The sequence below is a fragment of the Stomoxys calcitrans genome, chromosome 2, assembly GCF_963082655.1.
Source record: "Stomoxys calcitrans chromosome 2, idStoCalc2.1, whole genome shotgun sequence".
NCBI classification, from domain to species: Eukaryota; Metazoa; Arthropoda; class Insecta; order Diptera; family Muscidae; genus Stomoxys; species Stomoxys calcitrans.
Genome location: NC_081553.1, coordinates 173,501,919 through 173,518,702, shown reverse-complemented (window position 1 = coordinate 173,518,702; position 16,784 = coordinate 173,501,919). Strand labels below are relative to the sequence as shown.

Here is a 16,784-nt window from a genome sequence, read left to right as displayed (position 1 = left end):
AAAATTGTGCCAAGTATAGTTGAAAGTATGGAAGCCACCGTAGCGCAAAGGTAAGCATGTCCGCCTATGACGCTGAACGCCTTGGTTCGAATCCTGTCGAGACCATCAGAAAAATTTTCAGCGGTGGTTTTCCCCTCCTAATGCTGGCAACATTTGTGAGGTACTATGCCATTTAAAACTTCTCTCCAAAGCGGTGTCGCACTGCGGCACGCCGTTCGGACTCGGCTATAAAAAGGAGGTCCCTTATCACTGAGCTCAAACATGAATCGGACTGCACTCATTGATATGTGAGGAGTTTGCCCCTGTTCCTTAGTGGAATGTTCATGGGCAAATTTTGCATTTTGCATGGTTCAAATTGGTCTATTACCTGTTTGGCTGTATTTTTGCATGTAGAGTTATGTTATGACTTCCAATAATTGTGCCAAGTATGGTTCAAATTGGTCTTTTACCTGGTGTAGCTCCCATATAAACCGATCAACCGATTTGACCTTGCAAGCCTCAATTTTCATCCGATTTGGCTTACATTTTGCACATAGTGTTCTTTTATGACTTTTAACAGCTGTGCTAAGTAAGGTCCATAGAGGCCTATAATCTGATATAGCTCCCATATAAACCGATGTCCCGATTTGACTTCTTGAGCCCCGGGAATCCGCAATTTTTTCAGATTTGGCTGAAATTGAGCATATAGAGTTCTGTTACGACTTTCAACAACTGTGCCCAATACGGGACCGGGAGCTATAACCTGATATAGCTCCCGGTCTCTCGATCATACTAGTTCGGTTCCTAGAAGCTTTAACTTTTCTGGTTTGACAGAAGGTTCGTATGTAGAATAAAATAATGCTCTTCAACTAAATTTAGTTTGTATACATTTTTAGTAGAATCCATGGTGGTGGGTTCCCAAGATTCGGCCTGGCCGTATACTTGTTTGCATACGGATGGCCACGGACCTTTGCCCAAACAACAAGTTCCATCTGTGTATCAAATGTAGAAATTAATTGCAATTTTCAAAAAATTATTTGAAAATTTCAGATATTTCAATAATTTTTTTAATTGATACAATTAAAAAATTAATTAAAAATTTCAACAATTTCAATCATTTTTATACCCACCACCGAAGGATGGGGGTATATACATTTTGTCATTCGGTTTGCAACACATCGAAATATTCATTTCCGACCCTATAAAGTATATATAAACTTGATCAGCGTAAAAATCTAAGACGATCTAGACATGTCCGTCCGTCTGTCAGATGAAATCACGCTTCAGTCTTTTAAAAATAGAGATATTGAGCTGAAACTTTGCACAAATTCTTTTTTTGTCCATAAGATGGTTAAGTTCGAAGATGGGCTAAATCGGACTATATCTTGATATAGCCCCCATATAGACCGATCGGCCGATTTAGGTTCTTAAGCCCATAAAAACCACATTTATTATTGTATTTTGCTGAAATTCGGGACAGTGAGTTGTGTTTGGGCCTTCGACATCCTTCGCTAATTTGGCGCAAATCGGTCCAGATTTGGATATAGCTGCCATATAGACCGATCCTCCGATTTCGAATCTCAGGCCCATAAAGGCCACATTTATTATCCGATTTTGCTGAAATTTGGGACAGTGAGTTGTGTTAGGCCATTTGATAGCCTTCGTCAATTTGGTCCAAATCGGTCCAGATTTGAATATAGCTGCCATACAGACCGATCCTTCGATTTAGGGTCTTAAGCCTATAAAAGCCACATTTATTATCCGATTTTGCTGAAATTTTGGGACAGTGAGTTGTGTTAGCCCCGTCGACATACTTCATCAATTTGGCCCAGATCGGTTCAGATTTGGATATAGCTGCCATATAGACCGATCCTCCGATTTAGGGTCCCAGGCCCATGAAGGCCACATTTATTATGCGATTTTGCTGAAATTTGGGTGTTACAGTGAGTTGTGTTAGGCCTTTTGACATCCTTCGTTAATTTGGCCCAGATCGGTCCAGATTTGGATATAGCTGCCATATAGACCGAACCTCTGATTTAGGGTCTTAGGCCCATTAAAGCCACATTTATTATCCGATTTTGCTGAAATTTGGGACAGTGAGTTAAGTTAAGCCCCTTTATATACTTATGCAATATGCCGCAGATCGGTCAAGATTTGGATATAGCTGCCATATAGACCGATCTCTCGATTTAAAGTTTTGGGCCCATAAAAAGCGCATTTATTATCCGATTTCGCCGAAATTTGGGACAGTGCGTTGTGTTAAACTCTTCGACATTTTTCTGCAAGTTGGCCCAAATCGGTCCAGATTTGGATATAGCTGCCATGTAGGCCGATATCTCGATTTAAAGTCTTGGCCCCATAAAAGGCGCGTTTATAATCCGATTTCACTGAAATTTGGCACAGTGACTTTTGTTAGGCTTTTCGACATCAGTGTCGTATATGGTTCAGATCGTATATGGTTGTACTTATTAGTATTTGATCCAAATCGGAACAAATCTCGTTATAACTGCTATGGGACATAAAGTATGCAAACATCACCGTATTTTGATGAAAGGTTGTTTACATATATACTCGAGGTGGTGGGCATCCAAAGTTCGGCCCGGCCGAACTTAATGCCTTTTTACCTGTTTTAATTGAATTTTTTTGCAATTTTTTAAATTGATAATTTTTTCAATTACATTTTCAAAAACGGTAATTGATATTATAATTTTCGTAATTGGAGCGGTTTCAATTAAAAAATTAATTGGATCAATTAATTTCACGATTGAAACCGATTCTTATTTTTTTTCTATGTGGATATGATGGGCCATTAAAGCATTTGATATGTCATTGCTTAAACTTTCACGACAAGCTTGGTCCCGTACAAAGGGGAGGACAGAATACCAGACTTGAACCAACTTAAGAGCATGGAATGGAGAACAATTAGGAATTTTGTGAGTACCACGATCGCAGAGAATGCAAATCCCCTAACCACCTCCTTATCCAATCAAAGTATTGGGTTGCCCAAAAAGTAATTGCGGATCTTCAAAAGAAAGTAAATGCATTTTTAATAAAACTTAGAATGAACTTTAATCAAATATACGTTTTTTACACTTTTTTTCTAAAGCAAGCTAAAAGTAACAGCTGATAACTGACAGAAGAAAGAATGCAATTACAAAGTCACAAGCTGTGAAAAAATTTGTCAACGCCGATTAACGCAATTACTTTTTGGGCAACGCAATATAATACTATTTATATCCATAAGCACAATATATTTTCCTTGATCTAACTAAGTGAGTTGAAAACGTGAACCCTCCCATAAGCCAATTAATATAGTTGTAGAACCAAAACAAGAATCAATCTTACTAGAAGAAAACTGCATTGGTGGCTAGAAAATAGTTTTATGTGATAGTAGTAATCAAGTCATAACGGCATAGAATATCTACCAGAAAACACAGTGTCGCCACACCTCATAATTTTCAAATTATCAAGGTAAATTACTTTGAAATGACTGGGTAGGGAATATGTATTTTGCACCAATTCAATGTTCATGCTACCAATCCGTCAATTAGCACTAAATCAAAGACATGACAAATGTCTCATCAATCTTATATAGTTCAATTAAATTTTCGACAAAACACTTATGTCTCGAGTTCAGTCCGTGTTTAAAACTTCTTTGGTTAAGAAGTAATTGTTGCAAAATAAAAAAACAAAAAAATTGCTGCAGCCCAACGGAAGTAAGAAATCTATGTGAAACAATTTGCGCAGTGTTTTAAGCAAAGCTTCATTCGAGAATTTAACAGCAGACTTACATCTAACAAGTGGAAGCATTGGAAATAATTACTCAATTTTTTTAATTATAGTTTGGCTGAAAAGTTAAAAATTCAAACTTAAATTGCAAGCTTCTCCAACAATACCCGTATGAATGTCATAATAATAATTAAATGTTATTAATATTGGGTGTTAAATTACGTGTTTGCATCGTTATTGTACAATTTACTTGCACTTATTGTGATAAGCATTTGTTTGAAGAAACGAAATAAGTTTCAATGACACAAAACGAATTACAAATATCCTATGGCGCGCGCGGCATTGTACATATAATGGACTAATATGTACATCTGAACCGATTTTTATTAAAATCCATAGCGTTCTTACTTGACCCGCAGGCCCGCTTGATCTAGATGTTCAATCCCAGCACGTTCGGAGAAGGCACTCCGATATGTGCCTCTCCCATGACGAACAAGTAAAAAGGCGTTAAGTTCGTCCGGGCCGATCTTTGGATACCCACCACCTCGGGTATATATATGTAAGCCCCCTTTCGCCATTATCCGGTGAAAAATGCATAATTTATGCCTCCATAGCAGCTTTATCAAAATATGGTCCGATTTGGACCAAATTCGACACGGATATTGAGTTTTCTAATAAGTACAAGTCATTGTTCAGTTTTGCCGAACAAAATATTGGTTTTTGTGGCCCAAAACCTTAAATACATGGCAGCTATATCCAAATCTGAACCGATCTGGGCCAAATAGAAGAAGGATATCGAAGGCCATAACACAACTCACTGTCCCAAATTTCGGCGAAATCGGTTTATAAATGCGCCTTTTATGGGCCCAAAACCTTAAATAGAGAGATCGGTCTATATGGCAGATATATCCAAATCTGGACCGATCTAGGCCATATTGCAGAAAAATGTCGAAGGGCCCAACACAACTAACTGTCTCAAATTTCGGCGACATCGGAAAATAAAAGCGCTTTTTATGAGACCAAAACCTTAAACCGAGAGATCGGTCTATATGGCAACTATATCCAAATATGGACCGATCTTGGCCAAATTTAAATAGATATCGAGTGGCCTAATGCAACTCACTGTCCCAAATTTCAGCAAAATCGGATATGAAGTGGGGCTTTTATTGGCCTAAGACCCTAAATCGGCGGATTTGTCTATATGGGGGCTATATCAAAATATAGTCTGATATAGTCCATCTTCGAACTTAACCTGCTTATGGACAAAAAAGAGTCTGTGCAATGTTTCAATATCTCTATTTTAAAAGACTGTAGCGTGATTTCGGTGGTGGGTATAAAAATGCATATTTTAATGTCGAGCGGTGCTGACACTCTAATAACCTACACCTACCCTAAAGGTACAAAGTGGGAGATATACCTAATTCTGAATCAATTTTGATGAACCTCGGCGGATGTTTTCAGATGGGTTATAAAACAATCCGCATCAAATTGGGATGATTGGTAGATAAATGAGCTTGCAGTGGTTCCAGGAGAAAATCGGATATATTTAAATCTGAACCGAACCAGTAATACTATGAGTCATAAGTAAATCTCTTCTGGGAAAATTTCGAGAGAATCGGTTAACAAATGAGCACTTTGTTGCAATATTTCTCAAAATTGGACGAACAAATATATGGGAGCTATTTATATCTAAATCTGAACTGATTTCGACACAGATATTATGGAACTCGTCGAGAAAAGCGTTGAACAAGATTTTGGCAAGATGGTCAATAAATGCGCTTGCAGTAGCTCTAGGAGTGAAAATCGGGCGATGTATACATATATGAGAGCTATATCTATATCTGAACCGATTTCTTTGAAATGCGCTTGAAATATCAAGAGTCAAGAGACAAACCTTCTGCCAAACCATTACTGCAAATCGGATGAACATATACATGGGAGCTATATCCAAATCTCAACCGATTCTTTCCAATAGGCTTCTTTTCTGGGCCGATAAACATGCCAGTACCAAATTTGAAGACGATCGGATGAAAATTGCGACCTGTGGTTGGTACACAAATTAATATGGACAGACGGACGGACATAGCTAAATCGAATCAGAAAGTGATTCTGAGTCGATCGATGTACTTAGCAATGGGTCTATCTCTCTTCCTTTTGGATGTAAAAAACAAATGCACTAAGTTATAATACCCTGTACCACAATAGTGGTGTAGGGTATAATAATTGGATAAATTAATTTCATGATTGAAATCGATTTTTATAATTTTTTTTTTTTTGTTTGATGAGAGATTAGCCCAATTTTATGCTAATAATCCCGGTTTCTAGAAAAATCCATCACAAAAAATTTTTTCTTTCTTTCTCAAAATCGCGATAGGTTAGCAACAGCGGTTACTAACCGCTGCACCCCAAGACCTTACCGACCGATCATTACTTAATGAAAAAACCAAAAATGAGACACCTGAGCGTACGCATCTGTACTCTCACGCTTGCATGCAAATGGAAGAGTCATATCGTATAAAAAGAAAAACGATTCATCTTTTCGTGTAACAAAGCATCTTTTGCTATAAGCACAACATTTTTGAATTAAAAGAATTTTTGAATTTTCATGTAATAGAGCAACCCTTTACCACAGACGAAATTCCTGAAGGTTTAACCATAAACGAAGTGACTTTTACATCAAAAAGTTGCAAATTCATGATCAACGTTCAACTGTAGAGGGAAATGTTAGACAGTTACTATAAAAATAGTACTTCCCTTATAAAACGGATTAGTTTGTCGGAAAAATTTTCCAAACGTCTTATTTGTTTGCGTGTGAGAAAACACTATAACTGCTCATGGATGAACATTTCCCAGGAAATTTTCCAATGAATAACTTGACGCCAGAAGAGGCTTTTTCTGGTTCGGGTTAGTCTGGGATTTCTAAGCCCACCACCGAAGGATGGGGATATATTAATTTTGTCATTCCGTTTGCAACACATCGAAATATCCATTTCCGACCCTATAAAGTTTATATATTCTTGATGAGCGTAAAAATCTAAGACATGTCCGCCCGTCTGTCTGTTGAAATCACCCTACAGTCTTTAAAAAATAGAGATATTGAGTTGAAACTTTGCACTGATTCTTTTTTATACCCTCCACCATAAGATGGGGGGTATACTATTTTCGTTATTCTGTTTGTAACTACTCGAAATATTCGTATGAGACCCCATAAAGTATATATATTCTTGATCGTCGTCACATTTTATGTCGATCTAGCCATGTCCGTCCGTCTGTCCGTCCGTCCGTCCGTCTGTCTGTCGAAAGCACGCTAACTTCCGAAGGAGTAAAGCTAGCCGCTTGAAATTTTGTACAAATACTTCTTATTAGTGTAGGTAGGTTGGTATTGTAAATGGGCCATATCGGTCCATGTTTTGATATAGCTGCCATATAAACCGATCTTGGGTCTTGACTTCTTGAGACCCTAGAGTGCGCAATTCTTATCCGATTGGAATGAAATTTTGCACGACTTGGTTTGCTATGATATCCATCAACTGTGTCAAGTATGGTTCAAATCGGTCCATAACCTAGTATAGCTGCCATATAAACCGATCTTGGGTCTTGACTTCTTGAGCCTCTAGCGTGCGCAATTCTTACCCGATCAGAATGAAATTTTGCACGACGTGTTTTGTTATTATATCCAACAACTGTGCCAAGTATGGTTCAAATCGGTTTATAAGCTGATATAGCTGCCATATAAACCGATCTTGGGTCTTGACTTCTTGAGCCCCTAGAGTGCGCAATTCTTATCCGATTGAAATGAAATTTTGCACGACGTGTTTTGTTATTATATCCAACAACTGTGCCAAGTATGGTTCAAATCGGTAAATAACCTGATATAGCTGCCATATAAACCGATCTTGGGTCTTGACTTCTTGAGCCTCTAGAGTGCGCAATTCTTATCCGATCAGAATGAAATTTTGCACGATGTGTTTTGTTATGACGTCCAACAACTGTGCCAAGTATGGTTCAAATCAGTTCATAACCTGATATAGCTGCCATATAAACCGATCTTGGGTCTTGACTTCTTGAGCCTCTAGAGGGCGCAATTCTTATCCGATTGGATTGGAATTTTGCACGACGTGTTTTGTTCTGATACCCAACAACTGTGCCAAGTATGGTTCAAATCGGTAAATAACCTGATATAGCTGCCATATAAACCGATCTTGGGTCTTGACTTCTTGAGCCTCTAGAGGGCACAATTCTAATCCGATTTGAATGAATTTTTGCACGAAGTATTTCGTTATGATATCCAAAAACTGTGCCAAGTATGGTTGAAATCGGTCTATAACCTAATAGCTGTCATATAAACAGATCTGGGGATTTGACTTCTTGAGCTTCTAGAGGGCGCAATTCCTATCCGATTTGGCTGAAATTTTGCATGACGTATTTTATTTTTACTTTCAACAACTGTATCAAATAAGGTTCAAATCGGTTCATAACCTGATATAGCTGCCATATAAACCGATCTGGCATCTTGACTTCTTGAGCCTCTAGAGGTCGCTATTATTATCCGATTTGCCTGAAATTTTGTACTACGGATCCTCTCACGACCATCAACATACGTGTTTATTATGGTCTGAATCGGTCTATAGCCCGATACAGCTCCCATATAAATCGATCTCTCTATCTTACTTCGTGAGCCCCAATGGGCGCAATTCTTATACGAATTGGCTGAAATTTTACACAGGTCTCCAACATATAATTAAATTGTGGTCCGAACCGGACCATATCTTGATATCGTTTTAATAGCAGAGCAACTCTTTTCTTATATCCTTTTTTGTTTTGCCTAAGAAGAGATGCCGGGAAAAGAACTCGACAAATGCGATGGTGGAGGGTATATAAGATTCGGCCCGGCCGAACTTAGCACGCTTTTACTTGTTTACAGGTTAAGTTCGACCCGATTTAGGGTCTTAGGCCCAAAAAAGCCACATTTATTATCCGATTTTGCTGAAATTTGTGACATAGAGTTGTGTTAGATCACTCGACATCCTTCTTCAATCTGGCTCAGATCGGTTCAGATTTAGATATAGCTGCCATATAGACCGATCTCTCGATTTAAGGTTTTGGGCCATAAAAGACGCATTCATTGTCCGAATACGTCGAAATTTGGGACAGTTAGTTGTGTTGGGCCCTTCGACATCCTTCTTCAATCTGGCTCAGATCGGTTCAGATTTAGATATAGCTGCCATATAGACCGATCTCTCGATTTAAGGTTTTGGGCCATAAAAGGGGCCTTCATTGTCCGAATACGCCGAAATTTGAGACAGTTAGTTGTGTTAGGCCCTTCGACATACTTCTTCAATTTGGCCCTGATCGGTCCAGACTTGGATATAGCTGCCATATAGACCGATCTCTCGATTTAAGGTTTTTGGGCCCATAAAATGCGAATTTATTGTCCGATTACGCCGAAATTGGAAACAGTTAGTTGTGTTAGGCCCTTCGACATACTTCTTCAATTTGGCTCGGATCGGTCTAGATTTGGATAAAGCTGTCATATAGACCGATCTCTCAATTTAAGGTTTGGGGCCCATAAAATGCACATTTATTGTCCGATCTCGCCGAAATTAGGGACAGTGAGTTGTGTTAGGCCCTTCGACATTCTTCTTCAATTTGGCTCAGATCGGTCCAGATTTGGATAAAGCTGTCATATAGACCGATTTCTCGATTTAAGGTTTTAGTGCCATAAAAGGCGCATTCATTGTCCGATTACGCCGAAATTTGAGACAGTTAGTTGTGTTAGGCCCTTCGACATACTTCTTCAATTTGGCCCTGATCGGTCCAGACTTGGATATAGCTGCCATATAGACCGATATATCATTTTAAAGTCTTGGCCCCATAAAAGGCGTCTTTATAAACCGATTTCACTGAAATTTGACAAAGTGTCCTATGTTAGGCTTTTCGACATCCGTGTCGTATATGGTTCACATCGGTTTATGTTTAGATATAGCTACTGAAAATATCAATATTTTGTTATAGACAATTGAAAAATGATTTGTGCTTATTAGTATTTGGTCCAAATCGGAATATATTTCGATATAGCTGCTATGGGGCACAAGGTATGCATTTTTCACCGGATTTTGACGAAATGTGGTTGACATATATACCCAAGGTGGTGCGTATCCAAAGTTCGGCCCAGCCGAACTTAACGCTTTTTTGCTTGTTGATTTAGTTGTGTCTGAATCAAGTATTAGGTGGAAGGTCAAAATACTACTGGGCTTTGGAGTGTCCTCCGAAAAACTTGGATTAGGTATATCGAGAAGGTTGTCCGTTCACTGTGTTTTGTATCAAGGGAAGAACCCTCCTTTTCCTATTCTTGTGATATCACAAAGGACTAATATGTCTAATTACAGACTATCACTTAAAACTAAACTAACCTCACCTAACCCAACCAAGAGCATAACAAGATACACTTCTCTTAATAATTTACATTTTTTCTTTATTTCCTCGTTTCAGTCATGGTCACTTTTACAAATAGCCACAAGATAGGCGAAGGTCTTCCAGAATGGCTCAATAATGTCACATTGGAGAAGGCCATAGCCCAACAGGTCGGGGATTTCAAACGAATCTCAAATGTAACAACGGAAAATGCAGCTAAACCGGGTGAAAACTTTACATCACTTATAATGCACGTTACGGCGGAAGCGGAAATGCCAGGTACGCCTAAGACTGACAACAACACAAGATCGAAAGATTCAAATTTAACCAAATTTTTTTTAAATAGATGGCACTACAAAGACGGCAACATTCATTTTAAAGGCTCATCACGTCAATGCATTCATGGCCAATATCTTGGAACGTCTACGTTTGTTTGCGAGAGAAGAAGAAATCTATCAAAAAATTTTGCCCAAATTTGAGCATTTGTATAGTGAGGTTGGTAAGACGGTACAATTTGCTCCCAAAGCGTTTGTCTTTGATCGAGACATGGGAGTGGACTATGTTCTCTTGGAAAATTTAAAAATGAAGCAATACAAACATGCCCATCGTTTGGATGGTTTAGATATGGATCACATGAAGGAGGTTCTGAAAAAAATAGCAGAATTTCATGCAGCCTCTGCTTGCTATGTGGAGCATTATGGCATGTTTGGAGAAGATTTCACCGTTGGTCTGTTTAATGAGAAAAACAAAACTTTGCTCAAGGAGTTCAATGCGTCGGGAGCCTTCCTGAGCCAATTGAAAAAGTGGAAAAATGGTCAACAGTACTATGATAAATTGGTAGGTTAAAACAAGCTTAAAACAAGCAAAATGTGCTAAATTCGGTCGTACCGAAGTTGGAATACCCACCACCATGGATATATTAATCATCCTATTTTATTATAACTCCACTACCATATCCAAAGTTATGTCCAAATAGGGGCTGGTCTAGATCATATTTTATTTAGGTCCCGAGAACTCTAATACAAATCACAGTTTCAGAGAAATCAGGCAATAACTCCGCTCTTTATAGGATTAAGACTCTAAATTGGAGGATCGGTCTATATGGCAGCTATAAATATCGTCTGATAAGATGTCGGGAGCCCTAAAACAACTCATTAAAATTTCAGCGAAATCGGATAATAAATGCAGCTTTTATGTGCTTCAGGCACTAATCAGGCAGATCGGTCTATATGGCAGCTATATCTCAATAAAGTCCGATATGCACCATGTTTAAGTCTGATATAGAGAGGTTTAAAACAACCCACGGATTAAAATTTCAGCGAAATCGGTTAATGAATAATGCTTTTATGGGCTTCAGACTCTTGTCAGGCAGATCGGTCTATATGTCAGCTATACCTAAATAAAGTCCGATCTGACCCGTATTTGCATCGGATGTTGGGAGGCTTAAAACAACTCACGGATTCAAATTTCAGCGAAATCGGGTAATAAAGGCAGCTTTTATGGGTTTCAAACTCTAAATGGGCAGATCGGTCTGTATGACAGTTATATACAAATATAGTCCGATTTGGGCCGTATAAGAACTTAACCTGCGTACAGCAAAAAGACGTATCTGTGGCAAATTTCAGCTTAATATCTCAATTTTTGAAAGCTGTAGAATGATTACAACAGACGGACGGACAGAAGAACAGACTTTACTCTAATACAGCTAATATTTCAGTCAATATCGTCTTCTATTACTACGCTTTCGTATTCTTAATGCAAAAACAAGTAAAAAGGCGTTAAGTTCGGTCGGGCCGATCTTTGGATACCCACCACCTTGGGTATATATGTAAACCACCTTTCGTCATAATCCGGTGAAAAATGCATAGTTCATGCCTCTATAGCAGCTTTATCGAGATATGGTCCGGTTTGCACCAAATTCGACACGTATATTGAGAGGTCTAATAAGTACAAGTCATTGTTCAATTTTGTAGAACAAAATATTGGTCTTTTTGGAAGCCATATCCTAATACAGGCCGATTTAAACCAAATACGACACGGATGTCGAAAAGCCTAACATAAGTTACTGTGTCAATAAATAATAAATGTGCTTTTTATGATCTTAAATCTTGAATCGAGAGATCGGTCTATATGGCAGCTAAATCCAAATATAGACTGATTTGGGCTAAATCGAAGAGGGCTGTCGAAGGGCCTTACACAACTCACTGTCCCGAATTTCGTCGAAATCGGACAATAAATGCGCCTTTTATGGGTCCAAAACCTTAAATCGAGAAATCGGTCTATATGGCAGCTATATCCAAATCTGGACCGATCTGAGTCAAATTGAAGAGGAATGTCGAAGGGCCTTACACAACTCCCCGTCCGAAATTTTGCCAAAATCGGACAATAATTGCGTCTTTCATGGGCCCAAGACCTTAAATCGGGAACTCGGTCCATATGGCAGCTATATCCAAATCTGGACCGATCTGGGCCAAATCGCAGAAATATGTCGAGGGTCTTAACTTAACTCACTGTTCCAAATTTTAGCAAAATCGGATAATAAATGTGGCTTTTATGAGCCTAAGACCCTAAATCGGCGGATCGGTCGATATAGAGGCCAAATCAAGATATAGTTCGATATAGCCCATCTTCGAACTTAACCTGCTTATGGACAAAAAGAGAAATCTGTGCAAATTTTCAGCTCAATATCTCAGTTTTAAAAGACTGTAGCGTGATTTCAACAGACAGACGAACCGATATGGCTAGATCGTCTTAGATTTTTACGCTGATCAAGAATATATATACTTTATAGGGTCGGAAATGGATATTTCGATGTGTTGCAGACGGAATGACAAAATTAATATACCCCGATCCTTCGGTGGTGAGTATAATAACAAGTAAAAGCGTGCTAATTTCGGCCGTCTACCATGGGTCGCATTTGTCGAGTTCTTTCCCGGTATATCTTTTTTGCCAAACTAAGGATAATAGAAGAGAATTGCTATGCTATTGGAGCTATATCAAGTTATGGTCCGATTCGGACTATAATAGAATTGAATGATGGAGACCATAGTAGAAGTCATTGTGTAAAATTCGAATAAGAATTGAGCCCTTTAGGAGCTCAAGAAGTAATATAGAGAGATCGGTTTATAGAGGAAAAAAATGTCAGCCAAATCGGATAATAATTGCTCCTTCTAGAGGCTCAAGAATTCAAGATTCCAGATCGGTTTATATGCCAGCTATATCAGGTAATACACCGATTTGAACCATATTTGGCACAGTTGTTGAAAGTCATAACAAAACTGTAATTAAAAATTTCAGCCAAAAATTACGGACCGATTTGAACCATTCTTAGCACAATTATTGAAAGACGTAACAAAACACGTCATGCAAGATTTCAGCCAAATCGGATAGGAATTGCGCCTTCTAGAGGCTCAAGAAGTCAAGAACCCAGATTGGTTTATAAGGCAGCTATATCAGGTTATACACCGATTTGAATTATATTTGGCACAGTTGTTGGAAGTCATAACAAAACACGTCATGTAAGATTTCAGCCAAATCGGATAGGAGTTGCGTCCTCTAGAGGCTCAAGAAGTCAAGAGCACAGATAGGTTTATATGACAGCTATATCAGATTTTGAACCGATTTCAACCATACTTAACACAGTATTGGAAATTGAAACAAAATACCTCGTGCAAAATTTCAGCCAAATCGGACAAGAATTCTAGTGGCTCCAGAAGTCAAGTTCCAAGATCGGTTTATATGGCAGCTATATAAAAACATGAACCGATATGGCCCATTTACAATCCCAACCGACCTACACTAATTAGAAGTATTTGTGTAAAATTTCCAGCAGCTAGCTTTACATCTTCGAAAGTAAGCGTGCTTTCGACAGACAGACGGACGGAAGGACGGGCGGACAGGCGGACGGACAGACGGACGGACATGGCTAGATCGACTAAAATTATCATGACGGATACGAATTGCACCCTCTAGTGGCTCAAGAAGTCAAGATCCAAGATCGGTTTATATGGCAGCTATATAAAAACATGAACCGATATGGCCCATTTACAATCCCAACCGACCTACACTAATTAGAAGAATTTATGTAAAATTTCAAGCAGCTAGCTTTACTTCTTCCAAAGTAAGTGTGCTTTCGACAGACAGACGGACGAACGAACGGACAGGCGGACGGACAGACGGACGGACATGGCTAGATCGACTAAAAATATCATGACGATCAAGAATGTTTATGGTGTCTTAGAAGAATATTTCGAGGAGTTTAAAACAGAATGACTAAATTAGTATACCCTTATTCTATGGTGGAGGGTATAAAAACCTTGAATACCTCAAACTTAAAGTGTTTCTTCATTGATATTTGTTGTTTGTATTTGTAGGCCGATTCGGATAAGTTCCTGGTGGACCGTCTTTTAGAAGATCAACGTGTCAATAGCCGCCAGTTCAATGTCCTCAATCACAGTGATCTGTGGACCAATAATATCATGTTCCAATATGATGCTTTTGGAAAAATCAAAAATACCCTGCTTGTCGATTTTCAAATGAGCAAATATGGATCCCCAGCCTACGATCTTTACTATTTGATATTGTCATCGGCCAAAAAGGATATCAAACTGGCCAAATTTGACTACATGATTCGTTTCTATTATGATAATTTAATTGAAAACTTAAAGCTATTACAATATCATCGCCCTTTGCCCAAGTTGCATAGTATCCATGCAACTCTCTTTAGAAATGGTTTAGCAGGTGGGTAACAGCTTTACTAATCAGATTTTAGAATATTTCTAACAGCTGTCATTATTAGCATATATGGTTGTTTCTAAAGTACTACCCCTTGCCATGTTGGATAAAACCGATGATGTCAAATTGGAAAACTATACAGCAGATGAGTCCAAACTGAAGTCAGATATGTTTGGCAACCAGAAGTATTGCGCAGCCATGACGGAGCTCTTGCCATGGTTGGATAATCGTGGTCTCCTAGATTGGAAGTAACTATTTCATCACTGCTAATAGTGAATGTTATTTTAAAGATATCTCTTCTTGTTGCATTGTTATATTAAAAAAACATGATTCCTATACTATAAACTTATATCGTTTTATATACAAAGTACGTTTGCATGTAGATGCTAACGACCGCTATCATGATGGTTCCCTCTTGTAGCTCTGAACCTCTCGCTCTAGATCATGTTGATCCACCTTAAGGCTTCAAGGCGTTGAAACTGATGATTTGGATGGTGCCTGCGATAACAGCCCAATATGTATTGCTTAGACAGCATGTAGTTATGTCTTCGCACGTGTAGTATCTTTATATCCTAATGGAGATGATTCACATAAGAACAGAGGAGACAGTCCGTCGCAATTCGAAGGGGGGCATTCTGACAGATCTGAATAAAATTTCACTGCGTGTCACATAGCAGACGAGACTGCACTGCCGCTGCCTAACTTACCATATACCAGTACCAATGGCTTTGTATGTGGTAAGCAAGGATTCTTCATCAGCATGTCTAGTGCGGCTGGCAAATGACTTGAGGACCTTGTTCTACTTTTGACCTTATCGCAAATTGTTGTGCCATGTGGGGAGAATTCGTAAGAGCTGTCAAATGTGACATGACATGTGACGTTACTCCATCAACTTTCACATGCAGCTCATTACTCACCTCACGAGTGTTTTTTGTTGAACAATGTAGCTGAAGATTTGGTGGCGGATATCTTCACATCTCTTGCAGCGAAATAAGCGGCAAGTTCGTGTAGGTAGAATTTTAACTTATCACACAACAATTAGAATCAACAACAATATAAATACTGTTACTGTAGCCGTTGAGTGGAGCGGACGTGTTTTTATTTCGCTCCTCAAAGAAAAAAACAATATATCCGTATCTCGGAATAGGTACTACCTATAACGAAAAAATTTTAAAGACTTTGGGAGTGGCATAACTAGTCGTCAGATTAATTAAAGGAAGGAAGCGCGCACGGCCCCTGAGTTTTCATGGAGGACTGTGACTTCCCAACTGAGGCCACTGTCATCACTGAAGGGGAAGATGGTCGCTGAGAATGGTGAGGAGCCGCCCTCTTACGTCAGAATCGCAAGGAAGCACAACAGAGATGAGCATAGGATTCCACCAGATCATCGGTCTCAAGTGGAGGATCTGGATAACGATCGGATGTTCGAACATGTGTGGAACTCTGTAGAGGGCCCACCCATACAAATGATGAGCTGCGAGTATAAAGGGGACATGTTTACGCTGCGTTTTGCATCGGCGGAATGTATTGATACCGTCAAACAGCTCGTCAGAGGTATTCACGATCCCTGGGAGGGCGCAAAGCTCGACCTGTTGAGAAAGATGGATATCCCCCAGCTCACAAAGTCGACCGTCTTCATCAAGAGATGAGGCAGTAAATTTGCGACGGAACGCATATTGAGATTTTTAGGAAAGCAAAAGCAAGGTTTGGTCGTAGAGAAGTGGGAGGTCTTCCACAGGGAGGAGAAGGAGGAAGGAACTCTCCTTGTGGTTGGCATTGATAAAGTCTACGTGACAAGTTTGGCTAAGACTAAAGGCTTGACGCACTATAGGAGCAAAGCCGGCCTTTTCAAGATTGGGAAGACTAGGAACAGGGGGCTGCCAACGAGACTATCACGGCCTCTCTCAATACTGGAAAGACTAGGATAA

At 39.1% G+C, this 16,784-nt stretch overlaps 1 protein-coding gene across 1 annotated transcript; it reads left to right on the top strand.

Moving 5' to 3' along the window:
- The first annotated feature begins 3,621 nt into the window (after window positions 1–3,621).
- LOC106094744 (uncharacterized) lies at window positions 3,622–15,108 on the top strand. The gene is made up of 5 exons (XM_013261982.2): window positions 3,622–3,695; window positions 10,201–10,401; window positions 10,469–10,959; window positions 14,496–14,862; window positions 14,921–15,108. The coding sequence occupies exons 2-5, from the start codon at window positions 10,203–10,205 to the stop codon at window positions 15,106–15,108; spliced, it is 1,245 nt and encodes a 414-aa protein (XP_013117436.2). The 5' UTR covers window positions 3,622–3,695; window positions 10,201–10,202.
- The last annotated feature ends 1,676 nt before the right edge of the window (window positions 15,109–16,784 follow it).

Bases quoted from the DNA above. Each gene is read 5' to 3' on its own strand.
- LOC106094744 (XM_013261982.2), top strand. From the start codon at position 10,203: ATGGTCACTTTTACAAATAGCCACAAGATAGGCGAAGGTCTTCCAGAA. The intron at 10,402-10,468 runs GTACGCCTAAGA...TTTTTTAAATAG, and splicing joins GGCGGAAGCGGAAATGCCAG to ATGGCACTACAAAGACGGCA. The intron at 10,960-14,495 runs GTAGGTTAAAAC...TTGTATTTGTAG, and splicing joins AACAGTACTATGATAAATTG to GCCGATTCGGATAAGTTCCT.